Source organism: Salvelinus fontinalis, chromosome 31 (assembly GCF_029448725.1).
Source record: "Salvelinus fontinalis isolate EN_2023a chromosome 31, ASM2944872v1, whole genome shotgun sequence".
Taxonomy (NCBI): domain Eukaryota; kingdom Metazoa; phylum Chordata; class Actinopteri; order Salmoniformes; family Salmonidae; genus Salvelinus; species Salvelinus fontinalis.
In genome coordinates this window covers 34,842,708-34,862,783 of record NC_074695.1, presented here as the reverse complement: position 1 = coordinate 34,862,783, position 20,076 = coordinate 34,842,708, and the positions used below count along the sequence as shown (strand labels likewise).

General features: G+C 41.8%; 1 protein-coding gene across 4 annotated transcripts in view; it reads left to right on the top strand.

Annotated features, from left to right (window-relative positions):
- Nucleotides 1-20,076, top strand: part of LOC129830110 (neural cell adhesion molecule L1-like protein) — a 133,559-nt gene that overhangs the window by 49,094 nt on the left and 64,389 nt on the right. For all 4 annotated transcript variants that reach the window (XM_055892352.1, XM_055892355.1, XM_055892354.1 and 1 more), the window contains exons 2-5: nt 15,673-15,869; nt 16,784-16,892; nt 17,056-17,243; nt 17,362-17,484. In XM_055892352.1, coding sequence (XP_055748327.1) covers nt 15,788-15,869; nt 16,784-16,892; nt 17,056-17,243; nt 17,362-17,484 — 502 coding nt within the window. In that variant the 5' untranslated portion in view covers nt 15,673-15,787. The remainder of the gene's footprint in view (nt 1-15,672; nt 15,870-16,783; nt 16,893-17,055; nt 17,244-17,361; nt 17,485-20,076) is intronic.

Genomic DNA, 20,076 nt, shown 5'->3' with positions numbered 1-20,076 from the left:
CTGTATCACAACCGGCCTGATTGGGAATCCCATAGGGCAGCGCACAATTGGCCCAGCGTCATCCAGGTTAGGATTTGGCCAGGGAAGGCCGTCATTGTAAATAAGAATTTGTTCATAACTGACTTGTCTTGTTAAATAAAAAAGTAATCTGAGCAACAAAAAGTCAACGTTTGTATTGATTTTCTGAACGATGCATGCTACATTTAGTTCGGTTTGGGGTCACACAGACCAATGCACTCATATCTTTAACATTTGAACTGGGATCGATGCATATTGGTGAATCGTTACATCCCTAATAATTACTAAGGCTTTCAAATCTGGATTCTGTCAAGTTGTATAGGTAGCAAGGCTGCAGGTATAAGCCATTTGATGAAATGAGCCTAACGATCTGTCCATTCAATTAGGTCGTAGTGCCTTCTTTACTTTCCTTTGTGCCATAGTTTGAGCAGTGGTGTCATCTCCAAAGCGTGTGTAAGTGGGACAGGGGGAGTGAACTGTATGTGTGTGTTTTGTAAGAATAGAATAGAATGGTTTGATTGCTTCCTTTGTCTAAGCCCCTCAATTGTGAATAGTAATCCACAAAGATTGAGAAGGAGATCCAACAGCTGTTCATTGCAAACCGGATGAAAGGTACTTGTCGTGACCTGCCACTAAAGCCCAGGACATCCCTGGAACTTGGCGGCTCCTTCGTTCCTCTTATTCCTTCTCCCTCCTAGCTGATGAAAGGAAAGAGATGAGAGAAAGTGAGTCGGATGCCGTCAAAGTGTCAACAGGTATATTCATGTTAGGTTCTCTCCTCTATTGCTCTGTTGCAAACCAGTGTCTAGTTATTTTACAGGTGCTACTGTGTTTTGAGAAAATATTTACAGTACATAAAGTGCATATATTGTAAATAACTGAGAAATTGTTGACAGCACATGGATGTTTTGTCTTTAAAAACAAGGGAAACCAAGTCAGGATTAAAATGGGCTAAAAAAACAAAGAAAATGCTACCATAAGCTATAGCGATGGGATATAGAGTAACACTATTTGAAAGGGGTACAGAATTTAACCTTTATTTAACTAGGAAAGTCAGTTAACTTCTTATGGGCAGGTGCGACGGTAGCGTCCCACCTGGCCAACATCCGGTGAAATTGCAGAGCGCGAAATTCAAACTACAGAATTACAAATATTTAACTTTCATAAAATCACAAGTGTAATACATCAAAATAAAGCTTAACTTCTTGTTAATCCAGCCGCTGTGTCAGATTTCAAAAAGGCTTTACGGCAAAAGTACACCAGCGCCCCGCATAAAAAAGCATGAAAAACATATTTCAACCAGGCAGGTGCACCACGAAAGTCAGAAATAGCGATATTATACATGCCTTTGATCTTCCTCTGTTGGCACTCCAAAAGATCCCAGATACATCACAAATGGTCTTTTTGTTCGATAATGTCCTTCTTTATATCCATAACTCAGTTTAGCTGGCACGCTTCAGTCAATAATCCACCCAGTTTCCCACCATCAAAATGCATACAAAATTAATCCCAAACGTTACTAATAAACTTTTCCAAACAAGTCAAACAACGTTTATAATCAAACCTTAGGTACCCTAATACATAAATAAACAATACAATTTCAGAAGGAGAGTCGTTATTGTCTTTACCGGAGAAAAATACCAAAGAACGCGCTCTCTTCCACGCGCTGGGAAACACAACAGACAAAATGGGAGCCACCTAGAAAAACTAAAATTTCTGGCTAATTTTTCCAAAAACCAGCATGAAACTCTTTCTAAAGACTGTTGACATCTAGTGGAAGCCCTAGGAACTGCAATCTGGGAGGATTTTGCCTTATACTAAAAGTGACAGCCATTGAAAACAGTGGTAAGCTGAAAAATATTTTGGGGGGGATGGTTTGTCCTCGGGGTTTTGCCTGCCATATCAGTTCTGTTATACTCACAGACATCATTTTAACAGTTTTAGAAACTTTAGAATGTTTTCTATCAGAATCTACCAATTCTATGCATATCCTAGCTTCTGGGCCTGAGTAACAGGCAGTTTACTTTGGGCCCGATTTTCATCCGGACGTGAAAATACTGCCCCCTACCCAAGAGAGGTTAAGAACAAATTCTTATTTACAATGACGGCCTACCTCGGCCAAACCCTCCCCTAATCCAGACAGCACTGGGCCAATTGTGCGCCACCCTATGGGACTCCCGATTATGGCCGGTTGTGATACAGCCCAGGATCGAACCAGGGTCTGTAGTGATGTCTCTAGCATTGAGATGCAGTGACTTAGACCTACGCGCCACTCGGGAGCTGAAAGTCATTCATAAAACTATCATGCCTGTTTTTAAAAAGGTGTTATGAAAAAGGTGTTAGTACCGTGTTACCGGATGTACTATATTAGCTTCTGGTATTTGTTGGGGGAATCATTCCCTTATCTCTTTCTCAGCACTGTGGTGGAAAGAGCTGAGGTGTGAAGTGGACTGCCAGTAGCCCCCGAAAAGGGAGAAAGCAGAGTTTGAGTGTCACTCTCCATGTCCCAGTTCTTGCAGCAAACTGATTTAGCTGTTGAATGGCCCTTTCATTGTCACTCTCAAGCGCTGCCAAGTGATGAGTTCCATATAGGGGAGCTGTGAAAAACACATTATAATTGTTTTGTAAAATATAATTCCATTGGGGAATAGGATGTAACAAAGTCCTATGTATATCCCAAAATGTTTTGTTAACGGTTACATCTCACTTTGATTATTTCCATATTTATTGTAAAGAAAGAAATCAACAAAAAGGGTAATGAGTGGTTAGTAGTCTGTCCAAAGTCTTAATTTCCCCCCTCAGGGACCAAGTTTTTGTTTGGTGGTTTAATTAAGTGTTGTAAATACAATACAATCCCTGCCCAACCAATCACATGCTTCATAATTAAATTTAGCAACGCCTCTTCCCATGTCCTCACACAATCCACTAAACTCTTAACCCCTGACTGAATGAGCTCTTTCCCACTACAGAATGACACTTTTCACAATATGGCGGGACCAACAATGAGAACATTCACTCTAAAAACAACAGCAATGACAACGGCAATGTTGAAAGGTCAATTGAAAGCATGAGAGCTAAATTTAGTACTTGAGCATAACAACAATAGCAGTAGCCATGTACTGTATTCTTCGTCTCTCATTCACTCAGCTCTTCAAATGACTGTACACTTGGCATGATTTAATTGCAAAAATAGATTGACTGTGGACATGCCCAAAATCCCACAATCGATATTGTCATCAGCTGCAGGTCAATTCAAAAAACTTGAAGTGACACCAAAAGGGGAGTACACTAAGTAATTGGCTCACATAGACTTCCTCTGTGAGTACAATACAGTAATGTTATCTAACAACGCCCACGTGCAGCAGCGTCTCACTACAGTCAATGTTTTTGTTTGAACTTTTGAAAGGAGCAGTCTTTGAAATGTGAGAAGTTTCTAGCACGCTTCACCGTATCCTAACAAGTGTGTGTGCGTGTCTGTCTGTACAAACCCTGCCCTTTCATAATACGGGTAGTACAGGTTGGCTCTTGATGTCAGAGAGCTGCCAGGTGCTGTCTGTTAGTGTGGAATCGAGGCTGTGGTACCTGTTTAGATATTCACTCCTTTTGAGAGGGCACAATGAGTACATGTTAGGTTTGGCAGATATTGACCTCAAAGGTAAGACCATGCCTCTTTCTGACCTTTGCCGGTTATGATAAATTGAGAGACTAGAACTCCTGTTAGTGCTGTTGGGAAATGCAGTGCTGTCCTGTAATGTATCCCTTTTCAGCAAGGCTCAATGGAAGTGTTACTCAAGGAACTTACTTTTTTCAGAAATATGAAGGAAAAAGGTATCCTTGGAAACTAAGTTAACATCCAGTGGTGTGATCTGAGGCACCATCTTTATAACATTTACAACAGTTAATTATTTTATTTGCATTGTTTTTGTTGACTGCATAAATTGATAAAGAGATGGCTAAAGGGATTAGTGCTTTGACCACATAACCATAGATCAAATGATAAGAGAGTCATCTTTAATTTGACTTCCAACAGTTATATATGCCAAGATAGCAGAATCTCACTGGGATGTGATTAACATTTGCAATCAGTGGAAGGGTCGTTTCACCAATTCAGTGCCCTTTTGAGAAGTGTGACTTGGTCCGATTGTAATTCATTCATTACTTTTTTAGATATCCCATCTCAAGAGATTAAATCAAAAATGACTATACTAAGTGCCTATTAAGTGCAGATTAAAGTAACAGGTTAGACTGCAACAGGGTTGATGATTTCTTCTTAAATCAGCAAAAAATCCCCTTGTGACAGGGAGAATGGAAACTTGTTGTGTGCAACAGGGAGTGGCAATTGAATGTAACCTGAAATGGAAAATGAAATTGTTAAAACATTTCTAGCCTGTCTATATATTGGTAACAGGGTTGACGTGTTATACTCGACCAGCTCATTTTCCCACCACAAAATACCAGGAAATTGCCAAAAATAGTAAAACCATCATCTGCTTTTACTCTTTTGACTATAAGATGTTCAACCTTTCCTTTGAAAAAAATATTTATAAAGGAATAGTTTCACCATATTAAAACGAGAGTTCAGTTCACATAACACGGTTGACCTTAATATGAGACAGATGTACAGTACCGGTCAAAATTCTGGACAATCCTACTCATTCAAGGGTTTTTCCCATTTCTTTGCTATTTTCTACATTGACGAATATTAGTGAAGACATCAAAACTATAAAATAACCATATTTGCCATTCTCTCAACCAGCTTCATGAGGTAGTCACCTGGAATGCATTTCAATTAATAAGTGTGCCTTGTTAATTTGTGGAATTTCTTTCCTTCATAATGCATTTTAGCCAAACAGTTGTTGTGACAAGGTAGGGGCGGTATACAGAAGTAGCCCTATTTGGTAAAAGACCAAGTCCATATTGTGGCAATAATAGCTCAAATAAGCAAAGAGAAATGACAGTCCATCATTACTTTAAGACATGGTCAGTCAATCCGGAAAATGTCTAGAACTTTGAATTTTTCTTGAAGTGCAGTCGCAAAAACCATCAAGCGCTATGATGAAACTGGCTCTCATAAGGACCGCCACAGGAAAGGAAGACCCAGAGTTACCTCTCCTGCAGAGGATAAATTCATTAGAGTTACCAGCCTCAGAAATCAGTATTTAACTCCACCTCAGATTGCAGCCCAAATAAATGCTTCATAGAGTTCAAGTAACAGACACATCTCAACATCAACTGTTCAGAAGAAACTGCGTGAATCAGGCCTTCATGGTCAAATTGCTGCAAAGAAAGCACTACTAAAGAACACCAATAAGAAGACGAGACTTGGTTGGGCCAAGAAACACGAACAATGGATATTAGACCGGTGTAAATATGTCCTTTGGTCTGAGTCCAAATGCGAGATTTTTTTTATTTTGTATTATTATTTTACCCCTTTTTCTCCCCAATTTCGTGGTATCCAATTGGTAGTAGTTACTGTCTTGTCTCATCGCTGCAACTCCCGTACGGACTCGGAAGAGGCGATGGTCGAGAGTCATGCATCCTCCGAAACACAACCCAACCAAGCCACACTGCTTCCTGACACAATGCACATCCAACCCAGAAGCCAGCTGTACCATGTGTCCTGGGAACCTGGTCAGCGTGCACTGCGCCCGGCCCACCACAGGAGTCACTAGTGCGCGATGTGAATTATATATATATATTATTATATATATTATTATATATTATTATATATATTATTATTATATATATATATATATATATATATATATATATATATATATATATATATATATTGTCACTAGTGAATGATGTCCAGCATAAGAAACAATGTCTTTTTGTGCATTTTTTCTAATCATAATCACACACCTCATGTAGCCTAGCCCATAAGCCAATATGTTTTATTAAGGTTTGTGTCACAACTAAAGTAGCCAAATAAATTCTTAAAATTAAGCACATGAATCTGCTTTACAAGGGGTGTAGTGCCTAACTGGCATATAAGCAGTGCGTAAAAATAAAGAAAAACACTTGAATGGGTAGATGTGTCCAAACTTTTGACTGGTACTTTCAGTCAGTTGTCCTGATTTAACCCTCCCAGCTACACGACATCCCTTCAAATTCAGCCACACCCGTTGCTGACAGATGTATAAAAAATCGAGCACACAGCCATGCAATCTACATAGACAAACATTGGCAGTAGAATGTCCTGTACTGACGAGCTCAGTGACTTTCAACTTGGCACTTCCATAGGGTGCCACCTTTCCAACAAGTCAGTTTGTCATATTTCTGCCCTGCTAGAGCTGCCTCGGTCAACGGTAAGTGCTGTTATTGTGAAGTGAAAACATCTAGGCACAACAAGCTCACAGAATGGGACCGGTGAGTGCTGAAGTGTGCAGCGCATAAAAATGGTCTGTCCTTGGTTGCAACAGTCACTATGGTGTTTCAAACTGCCTCTGGAAGCAACGTCAGCACAATAACTGTTTGTCAGGAGCTTTCTGAAATGGGTTTCCATGGCCGAGCAGCCGCACAAGAGTAAGATCACCATGCGCAATGCCAAGCGTCGGTTGGAGTGGTTTAAAGCTCGCCTCCATTTCGACTCTGGAGCAGTGGAAACGTGTTCTCTGGAGTGATGAGTCACACTTCACCATCTGGCAGTCCAAACGGACTAATCTGGGTTTGGCGGATGCCAACTGTAAAGTTGGGTGGAGGAGGAATAATGGTCTAGGGTTGTTTTTTTTCATGGTTCAGGCGAAGGGAAGTCTTAACTCTACAGCATACAATGACATTCTAGATGATTCTGTTCTTCCAACTTTGTGGCAACAGTTTGGGGAAGGTCCTTTCCTGTTTCAGCATGACAATGCCCCCATGCACAAAGCGAGATTCATACAGAAATGGTTTGTCAACATTGGTGTGGAAGATCTTGACTGGCCTGCACAGATCTCAGACCTCAACCCTAGGCCTAATCGCCCAACATCAGTGTCCGACCTCACTAATGCTCTTGTGGCTGAATGGAAGCAAGTCCCGCAGCAATGTTCCAACATCTAGTGGAAAGCCTTCCCAGAAGAGTGGAGCAGGTGTCCACATACTTTTGGTCATGTAGTGTATGTTTTTTTTCTTTTTTACCGTTGGTATTTCTATACACCCAGTATACAGTATACCGCCCAAGCCTAGCTGATATTGTGTAACAGACAGCTCACAAAAAGGCCCATTATGTGTTGATGATACAAGTAGCCTATTGTGTCTAAGTTTTTAGACATGTAAAACCATGCAGTGAGTGCAGTGTATGTCCTTCTCTAACAACAGTATCCACCCCTCAAGCCAGTGCAGTACACAACTACAAAAGATGAGGCTTGATGAAAGCAGATGTCATCCACCGCTCCACTCTCTTCAATGGAGCTAAGACCCATTGCATTAGAATCATTAAAATAGGGTGGGTGTAAATGGGTGTCATCATGCACATGTTTAGTGAAGAGAGGCATGGGTTGGTAGTGCAGGGTGAGGAGGGGTATGGACAGAGAGGCATGCCTGTACTTCCTCTCCCCCCATTCTTTAATGCTCTGTGAATAGCCCTGTGGCCGTGGCTTTGTCCAAGTCATTGTCGGTCGGCTTAGAGAGCCTCTTTGCCAAGTGAGCGGCTTTGCCGACATATGTCACTTCAGTGAATCTCCCATAGCTCCTTTAGCTGCTTGAATGGAGGGGCGGACGAGAGGTGTTCACTGGGAGAAAAATAAGCAACGTGAAGGGTGAGCTGGAATGCTCACTGTCTGTTCCTGTCCGGTGTGACTGAACTTGCACAGCACAGATGTCTGAGGCATTTAAATGGACTTTCAGTGCAGGTGATTTGCTCACAGCCTATAGGCATCCACAGTTGAAAAATTCCAGTGAGTATACTCTATTTTCCATGCCCTTTACTGTATGTTGTTGCTCTTTTTTTTTCAATGGATTGATGATTAATATTATGTTTGGAATTTCAAGTCAGTAAGTAATGAGGTACAATACAATGTGTGTTTTGAGTTGCTGTGGTAAAGGGATTAGCAGTGTAGTGGGCCCACACTCATTCCTCGGCCGACTATTGGTCATGTAAACACAATCCCTGGGGATTGGAGGGTTTAATATCCTGACGTGGTCTGGTAATAGATCCCTCTGCTTCCAAACAATGTTGGGAGCATGTTACCTGTTTATATCCCAAAGCCTTGCGTTTCTTCAATACTGCAAGAATGGACTTCATCACATTAATGAATTAATTGAAGTTTTATTTCATCCAACTTTGGCTATTTGAGTCAATGTAAACTGGGAGGTTGTTGCATGATCTTCCATGCACATACATGATCTTCCAAGCCCAATCATTTTCATAATCCAAAAGGTTATTTATGTATACGAAACAGAGGCTTTGTTTAGCTTGAATGAGTTACATCCTTGGTAAGGTCAGGCATGATGTTGATTCTTTGTTGTCAGGATAAACAAAATCTGGATAAAGGGTCAAATGCTGTTACTTTAAGCAAGGTTGCCGGCATTTTATGGACTGTTATACATATATTTTTTCTACAAACGAGTTAATCACAAGATTTCAGTATATACAGAAATATTATATAGTCTTTTTTTTGTGTGTTTTTTTGTTGTTTAAATATATGTGGTTCATCATGTGATGCTGTGACTGTTTTACCATACCGTAGTTGCTTTACCATGGATTAGGTTTATTTCTGTCACAAAAAGGCAACCAACTATTCAATTCCAACTGAAATTCAATTCACAAATTGAAAACTAAACTTCACCGAGAATATTGGGCAATTTCCAATGTGTTACTTGACTCTCAATTCCAATGTTGATTTGCACTAATCCTAGCCCTGGTGTACAGTAATTGCCAAATTAACCTGCATTAACCCATATTACTAACTAGGACCAACCGGCAACGTTACACTCCATTGTGGGAGGTTGGCCGGAGATACATCATTGGTTACGAGACTCCCGCTCTCGTGACTGAGTGATTAGTTTGTAGAGTGAGCACTTTGGCAATGCCACTGTACCCACAGGCTGAAACCCACAATACCCACAGACTTACTACTATATATAAACTTAAGTCTACCCACTCTAGCAATCATTCATAGCAGCATCTTATATTATGTGCCAATAAGGTTTACTGTAAGCATGCCATTTGATGCTGCCATCCCAGTTTTACAATCAAATCAAAGTTTATTTGTCACGTGCACTTACAGGCTCTAACCAACAGTGCAAAAAAGGTATTAGGTGAACAATAGGTAAGTAAAGAAATAAAAACAACAGTAAAAAAGACGGTGAAAAATAACAGTAGCGAGGCTATATACAGTAGCGAGGCTATAACAGTCGCGAGGCTATATACAGGCACCGGTTAGTCGGGCTGATTGAGGTATTATGTACATGTAGATATGGTTAAAGTGACTATGCATATATGATAAACAGAGAGTAGCAGTAGCGTAAAAGAGGGGTTGGCGGGTGGTGGGTGGCGGGACACAATACAGATAGCCCGGTTAGCCAATGTGCAGGAGCACTGGTTGGTCGGGCCAATTGAGGTAGTATGTACATGAATGTATAGTTAAAGTGACTATACATATATGATAAACAGAGAGTAGCAGCAGCGTAAAAAGAGGGTTGAGGGGGGCACACAATGCAAATAGTCCGGGTAGTCATTTGATGACCTGTTCAGGAGTCTTATGGCTTTGGGGTAAAAACTGTTGAGAAGCCTTTTTGTCCTAGACTTGGCACTCCGGTACAGCTTGCCATGCGGTAGTAGAGAGAACAGTCTATGACTGGGGTGGCTGGGGTCTTTGACAATTTTTAGGGCCTTCCTCTGACACCGCCTGGTGTAGAGGTCCTGGATGGCAGGCAGCTTTGCCCCAGTGATGTACTGGGCCGTATGCACTACCCTCTGTAGTGCCTTGCGGTCGGAGGCCGAGCAATTGCCGTACCAGGCAGTGATGCAACCAGTCAGGATGCTCTCGATGTTGCAGCTGTAGAACCTTTTGAGGATCTGAGGACCCATGCCATATCTTTTTAGTTTGCTGAGGGGAAATAGGCTTTGTTGTGTCCTCTTTAGGACTGTCTTGGTGTGTTTGGATCATTCTAGTTTGTTGGTGATGTGGACACCAAGGAACTTGAAGCTCTCAACCTGCTCCACTACAGCCATGCCGATGAGAATGTGGGCGTGCTCGGTCCTCCTTTTCCTGTAGTCCACCATCATCTCCTTAGTCTTGGTTACATTGCGGGATAGGTTGTTATTCTGGCACCACCTGGCCAGGTCTCTGACTTCCTCCCTATAGGCTGTCTCGTCGTTTTCGGTGATCAGGCCTACCACTGTTGTGTTGTCTGCAAACTTAATGATGGTGTGTGTGTTGGAGTCGTGCCTGGCCATGCAGTTGTGGATGAACAGGGAGTACATGTGGGTACTGAGCATGCACCCCTGAGGGGCTCCAGTGTTTAGGATCAGCTTGGCAGATGTGTTGCTACCTACCCTCACCACCTGGGGGCGGCCCGTCAGGAAGTCCAGGATCCAGTTGCAGAGGGAGGTGTTTAGTCCCAGGATTCTTAGCTTTGTGATGAGCTTTGAGGGTACTATGGTGTTGAACGCTGAGCTGTAGTCAATGAATAGCATTCTCACGTAGGTGTTCCTTTTGTCCAGGTGGGAAAGGAGGACAGTGTGGAGTGTAATGGAGATTGCATCATCTGTGGATCTGTTTGGGCAGTATGAAAATTGGAGTGGGTCTAGGGATTCTGGGATACTGGTGTTGATGTGAGCCATTACCAGCCTTTCAAAGCACTTCATGGCTACAGATGTGAGTGCTACGGGTCTGTTGTCATTTAGGCAGGTTGCCTTCAGGGACTATAGTGGTCTGCTTGAAACATGTTGGTATTACAGACTCAATCAGGGACATGTTGAAAATGTCAGTGAAGACACCTGCCAGTTGGTCAGCACATACCCAGAGCACACGTCCTGGTAATCCGTCTGGCCCCGCAGCCTTGTGAATGTTGACCTGTTTTAAAGGTCTTACTTACGTCGGCTACGTAGAGCGTGATCACACATTTGTCCGGAACAGCTGATGCTCTCATGCAAGCCGCCTAACACGGAACCCAAACCGGCTGCGCGCATGCGCCATCGTGAGCAAATTGATTTTGTCCCCCTACACCAAACGCGATCACGACACGCAGGTTAAAATATCAAAATATCAAAACAAACTGAACCAATGACATTCATTTGGGGACAGGTCGACAAGCATTAAACATGTATGGCAATTTAGCTAGCTTGCACTTGCTAGCTAATTTGTCCCATTTAGCTAGCTTGCTGTTGCTAGCTAATTTGTCCTGGGATATAAACATTGAGTTGTTATTTTACCTGAACTGCACAAGGTCATCTACTCCGACAAATTAATCCACACACAAAACGGCCAACCGAATCATTTCTAGTTATCTCTCCTCCTTCCAGGCTTTTTCATCTTTGAACTTATATGGTGATCGCATCTAAACATAAATATTATTACCACGACAACCGGCAACAAAGTTCATCTTACAATCACCCACGTGGGTAAAACCAATGAGGAGATGGCACGTGGGTACTTGCTTCTATAACCAATGAGGAGATGGGAGAGGCAGGACTTTCAGCGCGATCAGCGTCAGAAATAGGAATGACTTCTATTTTAGCTCTTGGTAATGCAGACTCTCGTTGGCGGGCCAGCAGTATGGGTGCAATAATTGAATAACATGGATTTCTACATTTATTGTGCGACTCTCGCGAACGCGACGTGTCCGGTCTGATCAGCATGTAAGTGTTGCTTGCCTCGAAGTGAGCATAGAAGTTATTTATTTAGCTCGTCTGGTAGGCTTGTGTCACTGGGCAGCTTGCAGCTGTGCTTCCCTTTGTGGTCTGTAATAGTTTGCCAGCCCTGCCACATAAGACGAGCGTCGGAGCCGGTGTAGTACGATTCAATCTTAGCCCTGTATTGACGCTTTGCCTGTTTGATGGTTCGTCGGAGGGCATAGCAGGATTTCTCATAAGCTTCCGGGTTAGAGTCCGGCACCTTGAAGCAGCAGCTCTACCCTTTAGCTTAGTGTGAATGTTGCCTGTAATCCATGGCTTCTGGTTGGGGTATGTACATACAGTCACTGTGGGGACGACGTCCTCGATGCACTTATTGATAAAACCAGTGACTGATGTGGTGTACTCCTCAATGTCATCGGTAGAATCCCGGAACATGTTCCAGTCTGTGATAGCAAAACAGTCCTGTAGTTTAGCATCTGCTTCACCTGACCACTTTTTTTATAGACCGAGTCACTGGTGCTTCTTGCTTTAATTTTGACTTGTAAGCAGGAATCAGGAGGATAGAATTTTGGTCGGATTTACCAAATGGAGGGTGAGGGAGAGCTTTGTACGTGTCTCTGTGTGTGGAGTACAGGTGATCTACAGTTTTTTTCTCTCTGGTTGCACATTTATCATGTTGATAGAAATGAGGTGGAACTGATTTAAGTTTCCCTGCATTAAAGTCTCCGGCCACTTGGAGCGCCGCCTCTGGGTGAGCGGTTTCCTGTTTGCTTATTTCCTTATACAGCTGACTGAGTGTGGTCTTAGTGTCAGCGTCCGTCTGTGGTGGTAAATAAACAGCGACGAAATGTATAGCTGAAAACTATTGGCAAATAGTGTGGTCTGCATTTTATCACAAGATACTCTACTTCAGGCGAGCAAAATCTAGAGACTTCCTTAGATTTCGTGCAACAACTGTTGTTTACAAATATGCACAGACCGCCCCCCCCCCCATTTTACCGGAGTGTGCTGTTCTATCTTGCCGTGCAGCGTATATCCCTCTAGCTGAATATTCATGTCATCATTCAGCCACGATTCCGTGAAACATATAAGATATTACAGTTTTTGATGTTCCGTTGGTAGGATATTCGTGATCGTACCTCGTCTAATCTAATCAAGGGTAATCCCAAACCACTGGCATGTTTTACAACAATGATGTACCAATGAATTACAGCCGTTGAGAGAGGATGTGTGATACGGGACATTACTGTTATTCAGAAGAGAGTTTAACTGTCTTTCAATACTTGGATTGGAGTAAGGAAAGACATGATGATTGCCTAGCCAGGTTGGTTCAGTATTTGCTTGGGCAATGTATTATTATTATTAATGTAGATTATTTTAGACTGTCTGAGGGGTAGTCTATCAAACTCTACCCAATGCATTTTATATATGATTTTACTAGTACATTTTATTTTTTGTTGTCCTAGACTACCTGGCAAAAATGCTTGCTCACTAGCCGAACTTCCTTTCATGATCAATGAAAAGGAAGCTAGGCCAGCTAGTTAACATCAGCTTACTACATCTAGCTACATATTGAACATCCATCCTCTCAGGCCAGGGGCACAATGTAGGAATTTTACGATTGGATCAGAATTACTGTTTATAATCGTTTGCCAAAAAGTAAAATCACAAGTCCAAATCCCTATCTCCATCCATGGCTAATTTAGGAAATTGATGATTTTAGCTAGCTAGCCACTGGAGGACAACGGCACAACGAGATGTAACAATTAGACGTCGACCGATTAATCGTAATGGCCAATTAATTAGGGCCGATTTCAAGTTTTCATAACAATCGGTAATCGGCATTTTTGGACACCGATTATGCCCGATTACATTGCACTCCACGAGGAGACTGCGTGACAGGCTGACTACCTGTTATGCGAGTGCAGGAAGGAGCCAAGGTAAGGTGCTAGCTAGCATTAAACTTATCTTATAAAAAACAATCAATCTTAACATAATCACTATTTAACTACACATGGTTGATGATATTACTAGTTTGTCCTGCATTGCATATAATTGATGCGGTGCCTGTTAATTTGTCATTGATTCATGTCAGGACGCAGTTACGAACTCAGGTCTCCGGTGTGAGAAACAGTCACTTAGCAAACTGAGCCACTAATAGTCAGCAGAACCCAGAAGATGAGGCAGACACAGCAGTACTTGAGACGGTGTTTTAATAAAGTAAAAAGGAAAGTACTTCAGGCAAAAATATAAATCCACAACGTCAAAAGTAATTCCAAGAGAAAAAAGGTAATCCTCCAAGACAAAAGGTAAATCCACCATGTGGTAGATACAGCGGGGAAAAAAACCTCAAAATAAATAATTAAAAATAAATAAACAAGAACAAAAACAGAGTACCTCAAGAGAATCCAATTGGAGTAACAAATGTACACAGCATTGCTGGGCGCATTCGCGAAAAATCACTGTTGTGGCACCAATGTGTACCTAAACATCAATGCCTTTCTTAAAATCAATACACAAGTATATATTTTTAAACCTGCATATTTAGTTTAAATTGCCTGCTAACATGAATTTCTTTTAACTAGGGAAATTGTGTCACTTTTAGGGAAATTGTGTCACTTGTGTCACTTTTAACTAGGGACATTGAAGGTTGTGCAATGTAACAGCAATATTTAGACTTATGGATGCCACCCATAAGATAGAATACGGAACAGTTCCGTATTACACTGAAAGAATAAACGTTTTGTTTCGAAATTATAGTTTCCGGATTTTACCATATTAATGACCTAAGGCTCGTATTTCTGTGTGTTATTATAATTAAGTCTATGATTTGATAGAGCAGTCTGACTGAGCGGTGGTAGGCAGCAGCAGGCTCGTAAGCATTCATTCAAACAGCACTTTCGCGCATTTGCCAGCAGCTCTTCGCTGTGCTTCAAGCATTGCGCTGTTTATGACTTCAAGCCTATCAACTCCCGAGATTAGGCTGGCAATACTAAAGTACCTATTAGAACATCCAATAGTCAAAGGTATATGAAATACAAATGGCATAGAGAGAAATAGTCCTATAATAACTACAACCTAAAACTTCTTACCTGAGAATATTGAAGACTCATGTTAAAAGGAACCACCAGCTTTCATATGTTCTGAGCAAGGAACTTAAACGTTAGTTTTTTTACAAGGCACATATTGCACTTTTACTTTCTTCTCCAACACTTTGTTTTTGCATTATTTAAACCAAATTGAACATGTTTCATTATTTATTTGAGACTAAATAGATTTTATTGATGTATTATATTAAGTTAAAATAAGTCTTCATTCAGTATTGTTGTAATTGTCACTATTACAAATATATATATACAAATCGTCCGATTCATCTGTATCGGCTTTTTTTGGTCCTTCAATTATCGGTATCGGCGTTGAAAAATCATAATCGGTCGACCTCTAGTAACAATTTAAGTTTTTCTGTAAATTACGTTCTACTTTTGATGTGATGAGATTGGTGTGAAGACAAGTCCAAACTAGCTTCCCTTTACAGTTTTATTTTGGTTCGCCAGGGTAAATCACAGTTGAGCTCACTCAGTTTAGCTCAATGCTGATTGGCTATTATTATTATTTTTTTATTTTTTATTATCAAGGGAGGCTAAATGCTGGCTGGCTTCCGTTGCATTCAATGGGGCAACAATGTCTTTCTCATTTTTACCAGACAGCATCAGATAGATGGGATACACATACTGAAAAAGACGGGCTCTGTTTCGCTCGCTCGGATGCTTTCTCCAGTGAGATACATTCAGAAAATGGCTTCCCTTGCCTCCATGAGTACACCACTGGGTTACTGACAGTTTTTATATTTCCCTGTGTCTCTGCACATCTAGGTCCTATCCCTCTAAGTGTTGACAGATATCCGCTGATCTAGTGGGCCAAAGCCGTGGTGCTGTCAGTAGTGTCGCCTGCTCTCCTGGACAGTCTCTGCTCAACGGCGGTGGGGTGATGAGGTCGCTGTGGAGCTTGGGCCTTGCTTTCCTCTTGGCCTTGACCACCAGGGCCAGAGGACTCGATATCCCCCTGGAAGGTAAAGTGCAGTATGGGCAACCTACACTGAGTGTACAAAACATTAAGAACACCCCGTCCTTTTGCTCTCAGAACAGCCTCAATTAGTCGGGGCATGGACTCCACAAAGTGTCAAAAGTGTTCCACAGGGATGCAGCTGTGTCAAGTTGGCTGGATGTACTTTGGGTGGATTACCGTTCTTGATACACAAGGGAAACTGTTAACTGTGAAAACCCAGCAGCATTGCAGTTCTTGACACAAACCGGTGCACCTGGCACCTACTGCCATACCCCAAAGGCACTTCAATATTTTGTCTTGCCCATTTCCCCTATGAATGGCACACATACACAATCCATGTCTAAATTGACTAAAGGCTTAAAAATCCTTCTTGAACATGTCTCCTTCCCTTTATCTACACTGAATGAAGTGGATTTAACAAGTGAAATCATTAAGGGATCATAGCTTTTACCTGGATTCACCTGGTCAGTCTATGTCATGGAAATAACATGTTCATAGTCTTTTGTACATTCAGTATATTTCATAGTCTATAGGGAGATGTTTTAGACACAGCCTATGCCCATGATGGGCAGTGAAGAGAGAGTATATGGTCCAGCTGTCAGAGAAATGGACTGGCTAACTAAATTCATGCCTATGACGGGTCATTTACTTCAGGCATGTGGAACATGCGGTGCAAGATTGGTATGTCTTGTTGGTTTAATCGCTGTCTGCACTGCAGTTCATTATTAGCTCAGACATGTGGGCAAATAGAACTCGTTTCTCAATATTAATCTTCCAACAAGCACAAGTTATACATTTCCTGCTGTACATTGCACAAAACATGACCAAATCCCCATAATGGTAGTGAAGTTGTTAAAGTGTTTGTTTGGTGAAAGCAATTTGGTGTGAATGTATGATTTGTATCTTTTCATCCCGCAGTGGAGCAGCTACCGACCATAACAGTGCAGACCGCTGGCCCCGTCATTGCCTTACCCTTTGAAGACAGTTTTTCCATGAGATGTGAAGCCAAAGGCAACCCACAACCAGTGTGAGTGAGATGACTGCGATTTATCCTAGGATCTCCCTGTTTAAAGCCCTTATGCTTATGGATTGTTCACACTATCAGCATTAATCCAATGCTTATTGTTGCATCTCTAGCTAAATTTCATAACTGTAACCAAGCATTACAAAATGCTTCATTGCCCCAACAGATACAGATGGACAAAAGATGGCCAGGCCATAGATCCCCTCCTCGACTTGGGGGTCAAAAAAGAGAGAAACAATGGGAGTTTTGTGATTCATAGCGGGCGCCTTGCGCAGTTCCAGGGGAGGTATCAGTGCTACGCTTCAAACAATCTGGGAACAGCAGTATCAGAGGAAATTGAACTCATTGTACCAAGTGAGTGCCACTCTCATGTTGTAAGAACCTGGCATAGTGAACAGTTTTTCATCTTACAGCATTTTGAATCCTATCTAAAGGTGTTGACATGAGTAAAACATGCCTAACCTTTGCACAGGTACCCCAAAGTTCCCCAAAGAGAAGATTGACCCAATCGTTGTTAAAGAGGGCCAGCCTGTGATTCTGGAATGCAATCCACCACAGGGGATCCCTCCACGAAAGATCTACTGGATGACTATTGGTGAGAAAATAGACCACTAGTTCAGTCTTTACAGCACCATCCAACTGAAACTAGTTTAGAAGGGAAAATGTCACTTTATACACATTTCAATTGAAATAGAATACAGTAACACTTTACATTAGGTTGCTCTTATACCTCTGTTGTAATATTGTTATTACTCAAGTCACAAAATAGTATTGACATGTTCTTATGTAGTAATTCAGTAGTTGTTTTAAATTGGCATAGTAATGGGAATTACATTTTTTGTTATTACACAAGAAGAATTAGGGCTGCTCAACATAGTTCCCTTTAAATTTGGACATTTTGTCACCTTTTTCTCACCATAGCCAAAAGAGGGTCTATGGTCTAATATGAAGTAGTGTCTCAATGGGGATAAGGCCATATGCTTAGGCTCTCAGCCGTTCTAGTCCCATCCTGCCAAATCACACACTTTTCAATTCGGCAAGGAGCTCAAATACAAGTGCTTGTTTTTTAGAACTGAGAGCAGCTTCTCATAAAGTGGTCCAAATAAAAATAAGAAATTAAATAAGAATTCTAAACTAGCAACTAGAAAATTAAATTTCCTGAAGAAATTCTAAGTTGAGTCAGTCTGTACCAGAGCTAGTTAATGTGGACCAGAGCTAGACCAATGATACTAGCTACGCCCTGGACCAGAGCATTGACCAGAGCTAGTTAGTGCGGGGCACAGTGCTAGCTAGGTGCTAGTTACGCCCTGGATCAGAGCTGGACCAGAGCTAGCTAAATATTAGCTACGTCCTGGCCTAGAGCTGGACCAGAGCTAGTACAGATCAGAACTAGACCACAGTTAGTTCAGATCTGGGCTGCACTAGCTCTGGTCTAGTTCTTGTCCACACTAGTTTTTGGCCAGCTCTGGTCCAGGACTTAGCTAGTAGATAGCTAGCTAGCTAGTCACTATTTCCTATTGAAGCCTATGGAGCTTTTATGCACATATTAAATGGTTATAGTTTAAACGGCACATAAACTCAGCAAAAAAAGAAACGTCCCTTTTTCAGGAACCTGTCTTTCAAAGATAATTCGTAAAAATCCAAATAACTTCACAGATCTTCATTGTAAAGGGTTTTAACACATACTTGTTCAATGAACCATACGCAATTAATGAACATGCACCTGTGGAACGGTCGTTAAGACACTAACAGCTTACAGATGGTAGGCAATTAAGGTCACAGTTATGAAAACTTAGAACACTATAACACTAGAGGCCTTTCTACTGACTCTGAAAAACACCAAAAGAAATATGCCCAGGGTCCCTGCTCATCCGTGTGAACGTGCCTTAGGCATGCTGCAAGGAGACATGAGGGCTGCAAGGAGACATGTGGACTGCAGATGTGGCCAGGGCAATAAATTGCAATGCCCGTACTGTGAGAGGCCTAAGACAGCGCTACAGGGAGACAGGACGGAGAGCTGATCGTCCTCGCAGTGGCAGACCACGTGTAACAACCCCTGCGCTGGATCGGTACACCCGAACATCACACCTGCGGGACAGGTACAGGATGGCAACAACAACTGACCGAGTTACACCAGGAACGCACAATCCCTCCATCAGTGCTTAGACTGTCCGCAATAGGCTGGACTGAGGGCTTGTAGGCCTGTTGTAAGGCAGGTCCTCACCAGACATCACCTGCAACAACGTCGCCTATGGGCACAAACCCACCATCGCTTGACTACACACGACTGGCAAAAAGATTCTGTTGGATCGGAGGGTGAGGGCTAGGGATATTTCCCCCCAGAAATGTCCGAGAACTTGCAGGTGCCTTGGTGGAAGAGTGGGGTAAGATCTCACAGCAAGAACTGGTAAATCTGGTGCAGTCCATGAGGAGGAGATGCACTGCAGTACTTAATGCAGCTGGTGGCCACACCAGATACTGACTGTTACTTTTGATTTTGACCCCCCCGTTTGTTCAGGGACACATTATTCCATTTCAGTTAGTCACATGTCTGTTGAACTTGTTTAGTTTATGTCTCAGTTGTTGAACCTTGTTATATTCATACAAATATTTACACGTTAAGTTTTCTGAAAATATATGCAGTTGACAGAGAGGACGTTTCTTTTTTTGCTGAGTTAAGTATCAGCAATTTAAGTCTGAACATGTCAACATTGGTTTGGTGTTTGTAGCTTTAAAGATGCACTCCAGCTATTTTTGAACTTGTTGAAAACAATATCCCACATATAAATAAAGTAATCATCACACATAAAAAAATATGTTTTCAGCAAAATAGTGTTTTTGCAAACATTATGGAGTAGGCCATTCAAGGAGTTGGTCTGATGGTGCCCTCTGATGTCATCGGCCTCCCCCTTGCTTGAAATTTTCCCATTCAAGTCTATGTCTAAAATTATGAATGGACAGACCAACCCTACTTCTACAACCCCACTCTTACCTAATTGCTATCCAACCAAATACTCTCCCTACATTGCTCTATAAAGGGAAACACTTGGGGAAATAGTTTTTAATGGCTGCCATATTTAAAGCCACAGTATGGTCAGTCATGTCATGTGACCCTAGTTCTTCCTTTACACTTCCAATAAGAAACACACATTTTCGCCTTGTTCAATATTAAACACAAATGGACTCT